At 55.7% G+C, this 16185-nt stretch overlaps 6 protein-coding genes across 6 annotated transcripts; 2 read left to right on the forward strand and 4 right to left on the reverse strand.

Moving 5' to 3' along the window:
* Positions 1-334: 334 nt before the first annotated feature.
* POSPLADRAFT_1072693 (hypothetical protein) lies at positions 335-1664 on the reverse strand (the record flags this gene model as incomplete). The annotated part of the gene is made up of 5 exons (XM_024482539.1): positions 1525-1664; positions 1337-1473; positions 1173-1244; positions 465-1119; positions 335-408 (listed from the first exon to the last, which is right to left on the reverse strand). Exons 1-5 carry the CDS (start codon positions 1637-1639, stop codon positions 335-337), a joined length of 1053 nt encoding a protein of 350 aa, XP_024344873.1. The 5' UTR covers positions 1640-1664.
* A 483-nt stretch (positions 1665-2147) lies between these two features.
* On the reverse strand, positions 2148-8535 carry POSPLADRAFT_1030914 (hypothetical protein; the record flags this gene model as incomplete). Its single annotated transcript, XM_024476752.1, has 13 exons — positions 2148-2217; positions 2275-2566; positions 2923-3345; positions 3367-4362; positions 4507-4849; positions 5441-5468; positions 5497-5642; positions 5723-7763; positions 7826-7885; positions 7937-8032; positions 8144-8227; positions 8321-8392; positions 8456-8535. 13 exons carry the CDS (start codon positions 8533-8535, stop codon positions 2148-2150), a joined length of 4731 nt encoding a protein of 1576 aa, XP_024344874.1.
* A 465-nt stretch (positions 8536-9000) lies between these two features.
* Positions 9001-10460, forward strand: POSPLADRAFT_1043232 (hypothetical protein; the record flags this gene model as incomplete). The annotated part of the gene is made up of 6 exons (XM_024478255.1): positions 9001-9037; positions 9101-9222; positions 9278-9505; positions 9567-9984; positions 10048-10106; positions 10176-10460. 6 exons carry the CDS (start codon positions 9001-9003, stop codon positions 10458-10460), a joined length of 1149 nt encoding a protein of 382 aa, XP_024344875.1.
* A 271-nt stretch (positions 10461-10731) lies between these two features.
* On the forward strand, positions 10732-12371 carry POSPLADRAFT_1177101 (hypothetical protein). Its single transcript, XM_024488473.1, has 5 exons — positions 10732-10844; positions 10906-10982; positions 11037-11919; positions 11974-12210; positions 12262-12371. Exons 2-5 carry the CDS (start codon positions 10924-10926, stop codon positions 12301-12303), a joined length of 1221 nt encoding a protein of 406 aa, XP_024344876.1. The 5' UTR covers positions 10732-10844; positions 10906-10923; the 3' UTR covers positions 12304-12371.
* A 265-nt stretch (positions 12372-12636) lies between these two features.
* POSPLADRAFT_1129371 (hypothetical protein) lies at positions 12637-14285 on the reverse strand (the record flags this gene model as incomplete). Its single annotated transcript, XM_024483835.1, has 6 exons — positions 12637-12819; positions 12874-12974; positions 13031-13656; positions 13804-13987; positions 14038-14120; positions 14167-14285. 6 exons carry the CDS (start codon positions 14283-14285, stop codon positions 12637-12639), a joined length of 1296 nt encoding a protein of 431 aa, XP_024344877.1.
* Positions 14286-15116: 831 nt separating this feature from the next.
* On the reverse strand, positions 15117-15565 carry POSPLADRAFT_1052218 (hypothetical protein; the record flags this gene model as incomplete). Its single annotated transcript, XM_024480248.1, has 2 exons — positions 15117-15199; positions 15253-15565. 2 exons carry the CDS (start codon positions 15563-15565, stop codon positions 15117-15119), a joined length of 396 nt encoding a protein of 131 aa, XP_024344878.1.
* Positions 15566-16185: the final 620 nt, after the last annotated feature.

Consider the following 16185-nt stretch of genomic DNA (forward strand, 5'->3'; position numbering starts at 1 on the left):
GGTCAGTACCAATCGCGCGACCGCCAACAGCACACATCGTGAAGCAAAAGCAGCATATTCTATTGATTATGGCATAAACGAGCATACAGACACCATGGTACCGCACCGTACCGTCCAAATAACAGAGTACAACAGACAACAGCACAAAAGTATACAGACAAGTATTAACACCAGAACATACACTATGTGCAAGGTATACAAGAACACAATAATAAGTATAAAAGAAATCCGAGCAGGCACGGGAGGGGGAGGGTGGGGGTAACGCGAACGGAAGGTATCGACGAGCAGGACGAGAGCATGTGAGGAGATATCGCAGTGGGAGTATGTGTACAGGCTAGAACGTGGACAGGGTGATGGGGCCGGCAGGAGAGCGAGGCTCGATCTCGCACGGAACCCGAAGTTGGAAATCTGATAGACGGGCGTTAGCAAAAAGGCCTCCCGTCAAAATGCACGCAACAACATACCTCCGTCTATAATGACGGGATTCTGCTTGCGCCGCTTGCGCTCTTCCTCCTCGCGTTCGAGGTCGATCTCGTACTGCGCCTTCTGGCCAGGCAGGCGGTAGCCGATTAGGTTGATACGCGGCTTCGGCTCCCAGCGGCCGCCACCAGTGGCTTTACAGATCGCGCTCGCATGGCGGAGCGGGTAGGCTTCGAGCTCCCCGAGGTCCTCCTTCAATTCATTGTCCGCAACGTGGACCGAATTGGTGAGCGAGTGCGGGGACTGCACGGGCGAACGTAAGGGCGAAGACGGGGTGCGGGGCGACGCGGTGCGCGCGCGATGAAGAGACGGGCGCAGAATAGGCGACGCATCAAGAGGAGTGGGGAGCGACGAGGACGCGGAGGACCTGGGCGAGTCCAAGCCCTTCAGCGCTTCCTGCAGCAATGCGATGGGTGTGGAGGCGCGCGAGATCGGGGAGCGCGGCGAGCGGACACCATGAATCTGATCCCAACAATGGTCGCAGACGCGATACTCTAGGACGGGCGATGTGGGCGAATCAAAGGTATCAATGGGCGTGTGGCGCGGGGGGTAGGAGAACTCAAGGTTCGTTGTATCAAGCAGCTTGGTCATGCGCGCGGAACAGTCGCCGCAGACGATGCCACCGCATTTGCGACAATGCTGTAGAGATGCGATGAGAACGGAACACGATGACGCGCGGTGATTGAACTCACATGCTTGCGCTCCCACATAGTAAACTTCTTCTGGCACATAAAGATGTCGCAGTAACGCGCCTCTCTGTCAGGCTGTGTAGATGTAGAGATGATCAATCACATGCTAAGACACGGACCCTGCCCGCGGCAGATGCAGAGAGCAGGGCAGATATAGCAAAACGGACCTTCCAGAAGCTCCTGTGCAGGAGGACCGCAAGATGCTCGTTTGAGCGTAGCTCACCCGGCTCCGATGTGCATGGGGAATCCAGAGAGCGGCTCAACGAAGAGCCCTCTGAGGAACTCGAGCCGGACGTGCACGATGCTGCACCATAGAGTTAGCCACAATCACAGAGGCGGATCCGGCGCCACACACCTTGCGACGACGCGATGCTAGCGCTCTCAGCCTTCCTTTCGGACATACGCGACGAGAAAGACCGAGAGGCGAGACGGGAGGTGAGTGTTGCGGCGAAGTTCATGTTGATATTCATCCTCTGGCGAGGGAAAAGACAGTCGGGGTGGAAGGAGGGACGGAGCGGAGAGATCTCCTGGGGAGATGGCATCCGCCTCCGGCCCTCGTCTTATAGCAACTGTCCACGAGCCACCGCAGAAGACGCGTGTGGGGGCGTTTGATTGAATTAAGCTTCCTCGCCGCGCTCGCGGACTTTTCGGCATTTGCCGTGTGGCACGCCCGGAATAAGTCCTTCCCTCCCTTGCTTTGATTTACCCTTGCAATTATTTTATTTGCATCCTCACAGGGCGCAAGCTCCGGGTTGGCTGGGCACACAGCTTGCAGGGCGTCCCCTCCACAGCACCCTACAGGGGTTGCCTGCTCCCAAAGGAAGTACATTTAGGAAACGACGCGATGAGCCGCAGCGTGGCCGCCACGCGCCACCGATGCATATGGGTGGCTCGGCAAAACGTAGATGTTTGTCGTGCAACGCTCAGCCGAAAGCGTTTGCAGATAGGTTACATATCGGGTTTCATAACTCCCTGACATCAAATCATATCATTTGAGTTCCAAATCTCCGTGGTCAGGGTCTGGGTCTTTCCGGTCTTCCACCGTGCACTATGCCACGTCAGAGCGCGCTGCAGCATGAGGTAACTGTTGCACCAGACCACACACCTCGTCGCGTCGTGACCATCATCACTAGCCCTTATAAAGTGTCCTCCGCCCCAAACGCAGCGCTGTCTGCACATGGCCCGCCGTCGCTGGCAGAATGCAGCAATCCCGCCCCTCGTCGTGTCGTGTTTGAAGCCCGCGCAACGGATCGCGAATCGCGCCACCCAGGTACGCTCTCCTTGTGTCAATATGGTCGCGCGACCAATGTCGGAGCCGCAATGACCAAGAACCCTGGAACCGGGCTGTCCGTTTGTGGACCCCAGTCTCATCATGTCGGGCCTTGGCCGCGCGGACCCTGTAATCAGTATGGGAATCCGTGCTCTGCGTATAACAAAGCAGCCCTCGCACCCTTTCAGCGTACAGCGATAGGTCCGACGATGTTCCCGGCCGTCTCCCACTGGCTTTGCGCAGCCACTCAGCGTGCGGGAAAGCACATGCCGGCAATTTCGCAACATATCCCCTTCGAGGCTAGTTAGACTTCGTATCAAGTTACCGGTATGCCACGACGTCACGGGCTCCGTCGCGGCCCTGGTTGTGCCCTGACGGCAGCGTCACCTAGCCACCCGTCGACCCAACATACAGCCAGATTCTGTACTCTCTCCTGCGAGAGTGCTGCCACGTCATACGCCACTGAGTTGCATAGGTACATACCTTCCGCCATCCACACAGCCTGACTTCCGGATATGTGCTCTTCTGCTTCTGTAGCGGCATCCTTGGGCGAGGCATATTCAGGATAACCCTGCATGCAGATGGCGATCACGCGTACGGCATCCACATCTCTGTTCATGTCAATGTTGGCTATCATACTCTGAGGCCTAGCTGCATACAGCAGGACGCATCCCATCTCTATCACTCTCCGGAGCGCCGTGCTCCTGGTAACCCACGCATCAGTCCGAACAGCGCCGTGTACGGCACAATGCCAGCAACACCTTTTCCATTGGCTCGACTGTCCGACAGCGTGCATCACCGAGAGGGGCGCAGACGCGCACGGAGCGCGCAACTCGACGCCGCCCGCGACTCCGTCAGAAGCTCCGAGTCGACCACGACCGCCGAACAGCGCGCCGCTCCCGCCCCCTGATCTTTCCATCTATGTACCACTCCCAAGCCACGCCCTCTCCACCACTGCGAGCACCATCCCGCGCTCCACCTCGTCCATGTCGTAACGTGGCTCCGCTGCTGGCATCGAGGGTGCCTTCGGGCTGTCACACGGGCCGCCGTCGCCGGGATCTCTGTGCGCCGGGCGCGAGCGCCGCAGCACGGCCGATAGCGTCGCATAGATGGTGTCCTCGAGAAGCACGTCCTGCGCGGGAAGCGAAGTACCTGGTTCGAGCGGCAGCACGAGGTGCAGGACGTTGCAGAGGTACCACAGCGCGTCCTTTCGGGCTAGCTTGTCGATGCGATCCGTCCTTGCCACCTTCAATGCACGACTGGCTGGCGTCGTAGCCGTAGCAGGAACAGGCGAGTGTGTGTCCTCATACAGTTTTTGTAATTCACGAATAGCCTCGATGGCAAGCGTGTCGTTAATTGTGTGGCGTACTACCCGGTTCACGCTTGGTTTCGCACTAGCAACCTCCTGCAGGGCTGCCAAAACGCCTCCAAGGATGGCAAAAACGTCCGGCCGTATATCAACTCCCTTGTCATCCTGCGCACGCGCTGTCTTGCCTTCCCTGTTGGGTGCGAACAGTCCTGCAAGAAACGCCCGCGATGCAGGCCCGAACGCCCGCACTATGGGCATCAGGAGGCGCGCAGACATTAGCCCGAGTACGTCTTCGAGTGCAGGGCTGCCCGCGGGCGCAGCCGCCCCCCGCGTGCGGGTGCTCTTCGCCAGGAGGGGCACCACGGCTGCGAGTAGCCGGTGACACAGCGTCGACAGTGCAGCAAGGTCGGCAGGGCATCGCGGACGCGCCGCGCTGGGCGGCAGCAGAGTCGCCAGGAGATCCCCGAGCGCGTCTATGGAGCGCTTGGCGAGGACCACGAGCAGGTCGTCAGGCGCCGCAGACCTCTCGCGCGCCCGGATAGAGACCAGCTTGTCCAGAGTCTCCAGAGAATGCAGTACGCTTGTCCGCGAAGGCGTGCGCAAGACGACCGGATCTGCGGTAGGGCAGCACGGTGAATGACACAGCATACACTCACCCTACCGGTTCACAACGACTCCCGTGCGTGAGATTGGCGGTTCGAAGGCCACCCACCGCCCGACGGGATTCGCGAACGGCTAGCAGGAGTGAACGGACGCACCACTGTGGCTGTCCAAGACGGTCTTCAGGTCCAGCCTTCGAGAAGTCGACGAAGACTTGGGCTCCGCAGCCTTGGGTGTCGTTCTCTTCTTCGCCTTCTTCTTGTTGTCGCCTGCGGCAGAAGAATCCTTGGCCGGTCCGGTCGTCTTCTGTGCGGTGGCCGTCTCGCGCAGCGACAGCAGTTCTGGAAACTGGATGAATACACCGTAGGGGTACGGGATGCCACGCATACCTATGTGCTCGTTGTCGTATCTGGCTTGTAAGTCCTTGACTTGCCGTTCCAATGACAAGGCGCGTTCTCGCCATGCCTCCCGCTCGTCCGCTTCCGGGTGTCGCAGGGGGAACTGTGTCCGAAGATGTAGAATATATGCTGTTCAAGTTGAGCTATTGTCATCCTCTCGGCTGAGCCTTAAAGCACAGTAAGGCGTACATGCATGAGACTGCTGGACGGGCTTGCAGCGCAGAACCGCGATGGCCTGCGCAAGTCACGTTCTCGCGTTAGTGCGTTCGTTACGGCAGGAAAGTAAACGTTTGTCCAGACTATGGCGAGTCTGAGCCTGTGCGCGAGACTCTGACTTGACGGGATATCTTCAGCCATGAAGGACTTTCCAGGGCTTTGACCGTGTCGACCTGCTCACAACCGCGCACCGGAACGCGCATAGAGCGCGTAGCGGGCGCTTGACCGCGTCAGAACGCGTCTGTCACACCCTCGTCACACCGCGTTTTCGCGTACTCTTGCTTTGCGCGTAACTTGTCTCTGACGCGTCGCTCTCTTCGCGACTGCATCTGCTGCATCTCTTCGTTCGTTCATGATACGAGACACGCGAAAGCCCACGAATGCCCGGAGGAAATAACGGGTGTCGCGTCAATTGGCTCGCAATTACGGATCGTGTGAGTCCAGGTGAGTCTAAACTACTTACTTGACTACTACGTACGTACGTCTGATACTTCGCTGACATCCTACTGTACAGAACGGGATAATAGCACTTACAACACATAACGGGAATAAAACAGGCAGCGCAATGCATCGGCAGAAAGCAAGTGACGCGTTCGAAGGGCCAGTTTATGACGCTGAAGCAGGTCCAGCACTCCAGCTACCGCCGCGGCGCATGCTACGCGCTCTCGTCCGCGTGTGGGCTGACGGCGGTCTTGGACTTGGACTTGTCATTGTCGAAAACCGAGAAGGACGTCTCCGTGGTGGAGTTTTTGGAGCGCACCGGTGAGTCTGGCAACCACAGACGTTCCCGCCATACTGATTCATCAATCGGCCCCGAGCGTCGCACTGGCGTGTCGTCGTGAGAGTATATGTCGCGGAATCGCGGAGTGGGAGAGAGGCCGTTCGCCGCGAACTGGCTGAAAGAAAGCGAGCCCCCGCTGAACTTCAGACTGCCGAGTCCCGGTGTCCGGAAACTCGTCGATCGGTCCCACTTGGGCGTTGTGAACGCCTCGGCGGGCCCCGTGCCACGGGAAGGTGTTTGAGACGGGTCGAACGGTGAGTCAAAGTGGTTGTCGACCTCGCGTGCTCCAGGTGTTGTGTATACCCGCACGCTCTGCGCGGTATTGACGGGCGTCGACGGACCGCCTCTCGACGAGTCGCCCCACGATGACCGCGAGGTGTGCGGTTCGGAAGCATCTTGACCGCGCACAGGTGTCCTGGGCTCGCGTGTCGAATTCCACGAGGCAGATGGTGATTCGCGAATTGAGCTCTGATAGAAGAGTGGGTCACGTCGGCCGCCCAGAGGAGGCTCATCGTCTGTAGGAACGAATGTTGGAAGTAAGCGAGAACCTCGCACAGACTCGTCGACACAAGGCGGACAAAAATACGGCTCGTCCCGTGGTGGCAGCTCCGAGAGGTCCTGGATTCCCACACACGAAAGGTGGTACCAGACAAGACACTCGTCACACTGGACTAACTGTTCACCGTCTTCACCCCGATCGCATACACAAATGATCGCATTAGGATCGTCTTCGTCCTGTTCCCGGAGTTGGCGTCTGCGAAACGCAAAAGTGCGCACAGATCGTTTAGACAGCAGAGCAGCTCTGGCATCTGCCGGATCGCTGGGCACGAGCATGATCTCGCGGCGGCCTTGCGCACTGGTGCCCGCTGCTGGATGGACTTTGAGGGGGACCATTTTGCCACGACCACGACGAGGTGCTACCTCCTCATCAGATTGCACCAGTGGATGCAATGCCTGATCTTCTACAATGTCGTCCTCGCTATCACTACGCTCAAGGTAGCGCGCGATCTGCTTGAGACGTTGCTCTCGCTCCTGCTTGGACATCTCCTTGCGCTCCTTCACTCTCACGCACCACGGGAAATCGTTGTCCAGCCAATTCGGGCCTTTGACTTCTGTCTCCTCTGGCTGAGCCCCATATACCCGCTTTGAAGGAGTGCTGTGAGCGGCGCTCTTCCTCTTGCGCTTGCTCCCGGCACGCCGTCGTGCGGGCGTCTCAGTTGGTGCGGGCTGCTCTTCTGGCACAATGTTCATCAGAACTCGCCCGATCCCGTTTACCTCTACGACTTGAAGCTTGGCAGGAGGCTCAAAGGCGTCCGGGTGCTCCTCAAACGCAGCCAATCGCTTGCGCTTAAGAAGCTCCTTCTCGCTCGGAACTTCCTCTTCTTCCGGCTCGGCGATGACTGTACCGGGCGTAGGCTGCCCGGGAGTGACCTGTTGCAGCCATTGAAGCGCACGTTGAGACAGTCCTGGCTTGAGTTTGTGGTCAGGCGTCTGCGGGTCGAATGCTGGCGTCGAGCCATAGCCCGGATACCCTCCTGCTAACAAGCTCTGCTCGAAGCTTTCATCGGACGTCTCCTGGAAGAGCTGGATGCGGCGACCCTTGACCGGGCTCACGGTGACACCGAGGTGTGGTGGCAGCATATCCGGATCCACCCAGTCTAGCTCATCGCCGCCTAAGGGATCGGGAGCTGACTCCGGCCGCCTCTCCCTGACGAGATAGTCTGGCCGTCGAGCCTCTGTCTCGGACAGAAGTGCAGCCTGGTCTGCAGCCATCTGAAGCCGTATACGCTGAAACTCGCCCCCGACTGCGCGTTGAGGCACTGGTGCAGACAGTGGTAGCGGCGTTTTTGACGACGACGATGCGGGTGAGAAGGCATCAATGGGATCTGAATGGGTGCGCATGGGTGTTTTCGTTCTCGAACGCCCGCGGCCGGCGAAGCGAGGCTGCTCTCTAAACGGCGATGAAAGGCGAGACGAATCGCGGGATAGCGGAGGTGACAAGTTCGCCGGCGGATCCATTCTACGAAACGGGGGCGTAAGCTGATGTAATGTAATCATTACAAATGTGTGAGAGACGCTCACTCAGCATGACTAGAAGGACGAGGCGAGAATGGTGAGGATAGGCGAATAGGCGTCAATGCGCTACACATGATCGTCAGAAATGTCTCCAATCAAGCTCGCAAGACCTCTTACGCTGCCTCGTCTTGTGCTCGCGCAGTCTTGCGTGCATAAATGGGGCTGATAGACGTATGAGCAGGAGTCAATTGACCGAGGTAGACACGAACAGACCTAGACTCAGGCGTCATAAACGACTGGTGCGAGGAGCTAAAGTCTGCCATCCTGACGTGCCGCTCGTAAGGTCTTGCTAGATTTAGGTGCGCTTGCTAGGGAGAAACTCACATTGAGGGATGCTGTCCTTGTGCTCGGACAGGAGACTCGTGTGGGAAGCTAAGCACAGATGCATACATGTCCACGTTTCCCGGACTATGGATACTGTTTCAGTATTTACTATCCCAATCTTAGGCCCACCGGCTGGGCTTGTCTGCGGCAGTCGTGACTGATGAAGAAACTACACACCTCTCTGGCGTAGGCAAATGGGTAGTCTGGCTCATGGAGAACGCAGGTAAGATGCCCTCTGTTGTAGGCGCACTGTATGAGCCACAGCGTTCAGCACAAACATACGCTCCCGCCGAGTGGCTGATCGGTACAGACCTCTTTCGCGGCGTCGACTGCTGCTCCTCGAAACCCTTGAGCCATTGTTCTCCCTCCAACATAGCTTCAACGTCGGACATGGATGGGGGTGTGCCTTGAGGCATATAGGATGATGAAGCCAAGGATAGCGAATATTTAGCAGAGTTTGATTCATCAAGATGGGAAGCCATGACAAGTGCCTGAGTGGCCAAGTTTGTATGAAAGCAATGAAATGATGTTCGAGCAGAGCAGAGTTGTAATGAGATGAGGATAGAGGATGGAGCACAAAGCGGGATACGGAAGGAAGATGAGCCACAGCAGGGACGCTGTGGGATGGGTCTCGCAGGAGGAGGATGAAAGGAGAGTCGAACAGGGGTGCAGGCCTCGATTAGGTAATTAGCGCGGCAGGCCGCGGACGTCGAATATTTCGCAGATTCAGTGCGATTCAGTCGATCGCCATCAATCCATTAGACACACCGGCTACGTCTACAAATCGTAGGACACCATCAAAGAATTTACTCTGCCTTGCTGCTTTGCAAGGGGGCTGCTAGATATCGGTAGGTAAAATGCCCATTCGAGTCCTCGAATTCTACTCTGGCATCGGCAAGTATAATCATATAGTGCTGGACAACTGCAGCTAAAATCCGAATCCGCTTCCTTTATCAGGCGGGCTTCACCGCGCACTGTCTCAGAGCAACGTAGAAGGTGAAGTAGTCTGCGCATACGACTGGGATCAATGTGCCTGTCGTGTATACACGACGAATTACGGCGCCAATATAGTAAAGAAAGTGCGTCCCCAGTGAAGCTATACAATGTATTTGAGTCTTACACGTCGCCTCCCAGGTCGATATCTGCACCTTACAGGCGTCGGATCTTGCTGTCCACCAGGCTGACTTGTGGCTTTTGTCCCCATCGTGCCAGCCGTACACCGTCCTCAACCCTCTAGCGAGGGGTGCAGAAGACCCGCGTGCCAAATCCTTCATCCACCTCATAGAACACGTCCTCCCCCAGCTGGTAGCCGAGGGTGCGCACCCCAGTTACATGTTGATCGAGAATGTTGCTGGATTCGAGGTGCTTGACCTACTACGCTTTGTGCTTGCTGCTCTGAAAACTTGACTGTGATCATACAAAGACATCCAGCACTCGACATCGACTCCTAGCGACGCTAGAGTCTTTGAGGTACTCCATAGTCGAGCTGCTTCTGACGCCTCTGCAATTCGGCGTCCCTAACTCTCGTCTGCGGTACTACCTGTTTGCAAAGGCAAAACCACTCGGTTTTAGAACAGTGGATATCTTAGAATCGGCCCCGGAGTCACGAGTATGGCGACATATCCCTGGTCGTGGTGAAGATTGGGTCGACCCAAGGTCAGGAGAAGAGAAGGCACAGAAAGAACAGGACCCCACCGCGGAGATACGAGAATACCTGGATGCAGAACCCGATAATTCATTGGTACATCCTAATGCCGTCCCGGACCCCGTCCTAGAGAAATGGGGGCGCCTGTTCGACATTGTTCTGCCATCAGCAAGGCGAAGCTGTTGTTTCACGCGAGGTGGGATTGAGACCGAATTATGTATAATGCCAGTATAATATGCTGAGTAGATTTTCTCTCCAGGGTACGCGAAGATGGCTGAACGTTCCGGATCTGTATTGCAAATGAACGAGGAGCTTGATGTTCGTACATATTCTCTCCATTGTTCTAGCTGACCGTCCTCTTCTCACGTACGATATTTATGTTCGCAGACCACGACCGTATTCGATAGGTTCCTTGCGGCTCAGAGACGTGGTGAGAAGGACGCAGTGCGCATCCTGGCCCCCCTGCGCCTAAGATATTTCTCGCCTACGGAGTTACTGCGATTATTTTGTTTCTTGCCACTCGTGACTGCAAGCCCTGTCGCAGACGCCAGTATCAATCATGAAGACTTTGGCTGGCCGACAGACCTGTCGGTGAAGACGCAATACCGGCTGATCGGAAACAGTGTCAATGTGCGGGTGGTTACGGAGCTCATAAATTACCTCTTCGAGTGACATTTTGCTGTCGATATGACCAGTTCAATTCATGCATGCGCACTGCGCAACATTCCCGTCGATGCAATTGGGCCGTAGAGACTCGGACTTGATGAAACGAGTGGGTGTAGCGCCGAGGGGCTGAGTCAGCGGGGGCATACGTGAGCATCCGGCAACGGCCGAGGGGCGAATGACCTTGCGTCTGGGAGAGCGTGCCGGACTCTCCTTCGTCCCCATCGCTCGTCGCTGAAATTTGTGTTTCTGTCCCCGTCGTCGCCACCCACCATTTCGTCCTACACATCTCCGCTCGTCGACATCTTCTGTGCCAACAGAGGATACATGCTTCGACCTCCAATCAATATACCGAGACACAAAAGACCGTTCAAGCCCGATTCGTTCAGTACTGTAAGTCCCGCAGCCCCCGCGTCCTTACGAGCTTGTTGCTGAACTAGTGTATCCCCAACAGCGTTAAAACTTGCCCAACATGGCCGCCGGTGTTGTCAATATTCGTCGTGATGTCGACGACAAGTTCTACCGCTACCGGTCAGTACCCCTCATCGGTGTGTATAGTGTGCGAACTCATTGATCCCGCTGCAGCATGCCCGTCCTCCTGACAAAGATTGAGGGCAAGGGCAATGGTATAAAAACCGTGATCCCCAACATGTCCGACGTGGCCCGGGCGCTCAGCCGTCCGCCCACGTACCCCACCAAGTTTTTCGGCTGCGAACTCGGCGCCCAGACCTCTTTCGATGAGAAGAACGACCGCTACATCGTTAATGGTGCGCACGACGCAACCAAACTCCGTGAGCTGCTCGACGGCTTCATCGAGAAGTTTGTGCTCTGCAAGTCCTGCAAAAACCCTGAGACGGACCTCATCATCACCAAGAATGATGATATTATTCGCGACTGCAAGGCCTGCGGCGAACGCACCGCCGTAGACATGCGTCATAAGCTCACCACCTTCATCGTCAAGAACCCACCGAAGAACCCAAAGAGGATCAAGGCCTCCAGGAAGGGCACCGCAGACGGCAGCCCGAGCCCTGCTAACGGGCACGAGAATGGACATTCGACACCCGAGGTCGATGCAGGCGGGGAGAGCGACGATGAGCTGACCAGGCGCATCAAAGCTGAGGCGGCAGAGCTCAACACAGACGCTGTCGCCATTACCAAGGAGGATTGGTCTGTCGACACCTCCGAGGAAGCTGTCAAAGCCCGTGTCAAGGCTGTGGGCGCGAGCTTGGCTGCCGTGTCCCTTAGCGCAGGAGGAGACGAAGATAGTGATGATGATTTCGACAGCCCGTATGCGCAGCTCGGTCGCTGGGTCGAGGACAGCGAGTCTCTTGGCCCGGTCGAGGTGTACAAGAAGGCAGAGGATCTTGGCATTGCGAAGAAACATAAGACTGTCCAGGTGCTCGCTCAAGTCCTCTTCAGCGATGACATCCTCGCCGAGTTGCCGAAGTATGCGCCTCTGTTTAAGAAGGTGAGCTTCTTGAAAGCGTTTTGAGGTCGTGTCCAAGCTAATGCATGGTTTTAGATGGTCACTTCCGAGAAACACCAAAAGTCATTGCTAGGTGGCATCGAGCGCCTTGTCGGCGTGGTCCACTCCGAGATTGACCTCAACAACACCGTCCCGAAGATCCTCATGGCATTCTACCAGGCAGACATTCTCGAGGAGGACATCATCAAGCAGTGGGGCACCCATGTCAGCAAAAAGTACGTCGATCGGGACACGAGCAAGAAGGTCCGCAAGGCCAGTGAGCCATTCTTGAAGGTACGTTTCCTTATCAGCCTGCGGATGCACGCGAGCTGAAACATCTTGCAGTGGCTCGATGAGGCGGAGGACAGCGACGACGATGATGAGTGATTGTTTTGCTATCGTGTTACTTAGTCTTGCATATGTCTGTCCTGCTTTGTGATGTTATGAATTGTACCACAATACTTATGCGATGGCCATCAAGATGTCCTGACAGAGAGCTTCTGAATATCTATCACCTCGCGAGAAGCAATTACGAATATAGGGGAGTGAGTAGTAACACAGAACGGAGACGTTAATAAAGTGTGCTACGGAAACAATATGAGAAGCTATGCGTGCAATAACGACAGCAAGTACAACGTGAACTAACGACGAAAGCAGCGTCTTGCAGATCCAGTCTCAGCGCCAATTCACGAGAAATAGATGAAAGCAGTCCGCGGCATGTCACCGCCGCGAGCGTGTAGTCCGAGGGTTGTTTGCCCGAGATTCCAACCGTGTCTTAATCTCTGTATAGCCTCTGCGGTCGACACGGTGGATGTAGTACGAGCCTTCGCCACTGCCCCAAGAAACATCGCCGTGACCATACGGCCTCTCTGTGACCTGGAAGATTCCGCTGATATCATCCAGCTGCGCATGCGCATTAGCTTCGCGGGTACAAGATACTTGAACTAAGGTACTCACATTGCGCTCGCTCAGTCGTGTAGACGGCACAAATGGGTTGAGGGAGACGACGATCGCACCTTCCTTCAGGTCCAGAAACTTGGATTTGAGGTCGTTGTTTACTGAGGAAACATGGAGTATGAGACACAGTTGAGCGAGAGAACGCTACACGACTTACATTTCTCATCGAAGACTTTGTTGTTGACAAGGACGACGTCCGCCTTCGAGATAAGCTCGTCGACCCTCGTGCTTTTCAGCATGTCGTTCTCCTCGAGCTCCACCTCGCCCATCGTGACGCCCCACATCCTGCAGCGCATATGTATTTGTTCGCGCTGGCTGCGCGCAATATCTGCCGGAATAGGCATAATCTCTACGCCAAAGCTTGTGCAACCCGTGTGCAGGCTTGCCTGGAGTACGACCTGTCCGACGCCTGAGCCGAGGTCCAGGAAGAGCGAGTCCGCGCGCAGGCCAGTCTCCCGGATGATTCGCGCGACGAGCTTGGGTTCGAGCTCGCCATACACCGTCGACGAGAAGGCAGGGTAACGGCTCAACTCAGCGACGCGCGGACCTACTGCACGCTGGTATGTCTCGTTCAGTATTCGCGTGACGACATCTGGTGGGATCTGAGTCCACGACTTGACCGCGTCCACGAAATGATTCGGCGAGTGAGGCTCAAACGGGTCCGGAGGCATTGGCGGGTACTTGAGGAGGCGGAGTAGTGTGTTAATGGCGTCCATCACCTTGAGGAATCTAGGCCCATCGCGCTTACGGTAGGCGCGCTGCAGGAGCCGCAGATAGTTGAATCTAGTGGGATCTATTGGTGACGCGTCAAGGTCGGATTTTAAGGGATCAATTGAGTCGACGAGCGATAGCGACGAAAGCGAGGTAAAAGATGACAGTGAGGAGACCGAAGAAACAGAATCTGCGGATGATGTCGACCATAGCGATGACGTAGTGGATTCGGACTCGGAAGGGGGTGGCGAGGATACATATGACGACGGGTATGAACTAGGACTCAATTCAGCCACAGTTTGCACAGTGATTGCAGGGCTCGGAGCAGCACTGGATGCGTCGTCTTGAAACACATCCTCGGGCAGTGTTCCGAAAAGAGCCCGCTGAGCTGGAGTCAAATAACCTAATTTATGCATGAGAGGTAGACTGACATTGGAATAGCTGAAGACGTACAACGCAGCATGGTATACAGGGTATTTTCCAAACACATTATGGGATTATAATGCTCTCTGTCTCTCGGTGCGAGTAATATAAATCTACTAACGAATCAGCACGGTTCATGAGCATGTTTCTGTAACTCACTTCTCCGATGCTCCGGAGTTGGGGTATTCCAATTCAGTGACGGGGTATGAGACGGGGTCAGGGTTGAAACTCTCGTCATCGGGATTGTCAGGGTTTTTGAAATCTACATAAGAGCACATATTAGCATGATATATCGCTGATTGGTCTGTAGACAAGACCTTCAGCAGCATCAATCCAATTATTCAGCTGCGAAAAAGCCTTAGCAACGCAGTGACGAGCCCCTCAAAAGACGCCTGCCACGCATGCAAGTATCGAATGTGCAACGCAAGGATACCATCGCGTACGCAGCGCATACACAACTGTGATTAGCCGTACAACAGCCTACCAGATAGACAAAGCCACGGCTTAGGTGTCACAGTGCATATATTCCATACGTCTGGCATTGACCACGATACAGCATCCATTGTCACACCTCTGACCGTCCCCAGAGTTGTCGATCCGCCTGAGATATGCTGAGGAAGCACTGCTATATCTCACCAATTCGTACAGCTTACTAGAGAGGGACTTGGGCAGTGGTGTCGGAGCCTACCTGCACATCATCCGCGGCTATACGCGGCCTGTCTGCAGGTCACCCCTAATCGAATAAACGTACGAAAGTATCCAGTCATACGGGATACCCAGACATTGCAGGCTTGAGGACGGTCAATTAAGATAGGAAATAGATAGGTGACACGTCCAAAAGCCAGCATAAATACAGCCATAAATGTGAACGGTGCACGCGTGGACGCAGTTAACATGGGACGGATTCGAAAAAGACAGTGGGGCAGTAAAATGGATAGCATAGACAGAAAAGATAAATAGACGTACGCGGTACATAAAACCTCATCAGTCTGCTTACGACTATCTCCGAGCTGAGGAAACCGGGCCCTGGCCTTCCGTCCTCTCTGATCCAGCAATTGCGGGGCGCCGGTACTTCAGTTGGGAAAACAGAAGTCGAGCGTGACCTGCTTTCACGCGCCGGGCGTAATGGTGTGTGGGAGCGCGCCGCGGAGCCATGACGGCTTGAACGTCGGCTGGAGGAGGACGAGGAGGGCTGGGGTTCAGTAAGGTGAGAAGGGGACGGATGCACTTCTGTGGACATCCGACGGTCTGTTACCGATGACTCCGGAGGTGAAGATTTCCGTGCTTTCTTCGTCACCTGCGACGGTGGTTCAGCGGTCTTCCGCTTCTTACTTTCAGTTGTCTCAGATGGCTCTGGGGTAGGCTGAGGAGCTGGAGGGTGAACAGTAGATTTTAATGCGCGTATTCGCAGATCGGGGGCTGCTTGGGCGACGACGGTGACGCGCCTGGTAACTGTGGTTGTGGTTGTGGTTGTGGTTGTGGTTGACGCGTCAAATTTCGCGTTCTTCGACTTGGAGAAAAACGAGCGGTCAGTGCGCGACTGGCAGGAGGCAGCCATGGGCCGGCAGGACGTGGAGGTTGGGAGGTAAGGAACGCGTCTGAAAAGGTAATTGACGCGAGGCAGTGGTCGGCGTGGCGTTAGACACACGTGACTTTGCATTTTCCTCGCTTGGAGCGCCAAAATGTCCGAAGCCTTGCTACTTATATACATCACAAACTCAGGGTGTTCACTCGGTTTTCCGATCTTGTAGACCCACAAACATGACTAGCAAAAAAATGAAGAAATCGCAAGACCAACAGGACGCCGACCAGGCTGAGCGCAAGAAACATCGCACCGCGGGACCAGGTGGTCTGTATGTTACGCTCAGAATCCGAGCTTGCACCGTCCTGACAATATGTGCCGGGGACAGATGACAACCCGGACAAGCGAAATAAAAAGAGGTCGAAGGTCGCCGAAGCTGAAGCTGATTCTGCAATAGCAGTCGATATCCCGCGTACGCCCGTCCTCAGGTTTGTGCCGGTAAACCGATCCTGATCGCGGAATAGTGACAGACGCAGATTCCAAACCCGCTGCCAGTGAAAAGAAGAAGCGGAAGCGTGACCGCGAGGGAGACGAGTCTCAGGTTGTAGATTCGAGCTCTTCTGGCAAGGAAAAGAAAAAGCACAAAAAGGAGGGTG

Source organism: Postia placenta, assembly GCF_002117355.1.
Source record: "Postia placenta MAD-698-R-SB12 unplaced genomic scaffold POSPLAscaffold_1, whole genome shotgun sequence".
Taxonomy (NCBI): domain Eukaryota; kingdom Fungi; phylum Basidiomycota; class Agaricomycetes; order Polyporales; family Adustoporiaceae; genus Rhodonia; species Rhodonia placenta.

What these genes read in the sequence shown, in the direction of transcription:
- POSPLADRAFT_1177101 (XM_024488473.1), top strand. Translation starts at nt 10,924, where the DNA reads ATGGCCGCCGGTGTTGTCAATATTCGTCGTGATGTCGACGACAAGTTC. An exon ending in ATGCGCCTCTGTTTAAGAAG is followed by an intron (nt 11,920 to 11,973) that starts GTGAGCTTCTTG and finishes GCATGGTTTTAG; the next exon opens with ATGGTCACTTCCGAGAAACA. An exon ending in CCAGTGAGCCATTCTTGAAG is followed by an intron (nt 12,211 to 12,261) that starts GTACGTTTCCTT and finishes AACATCTTGCAG; the next exon opens with TGGCTCGATGAGGCGGAGGA.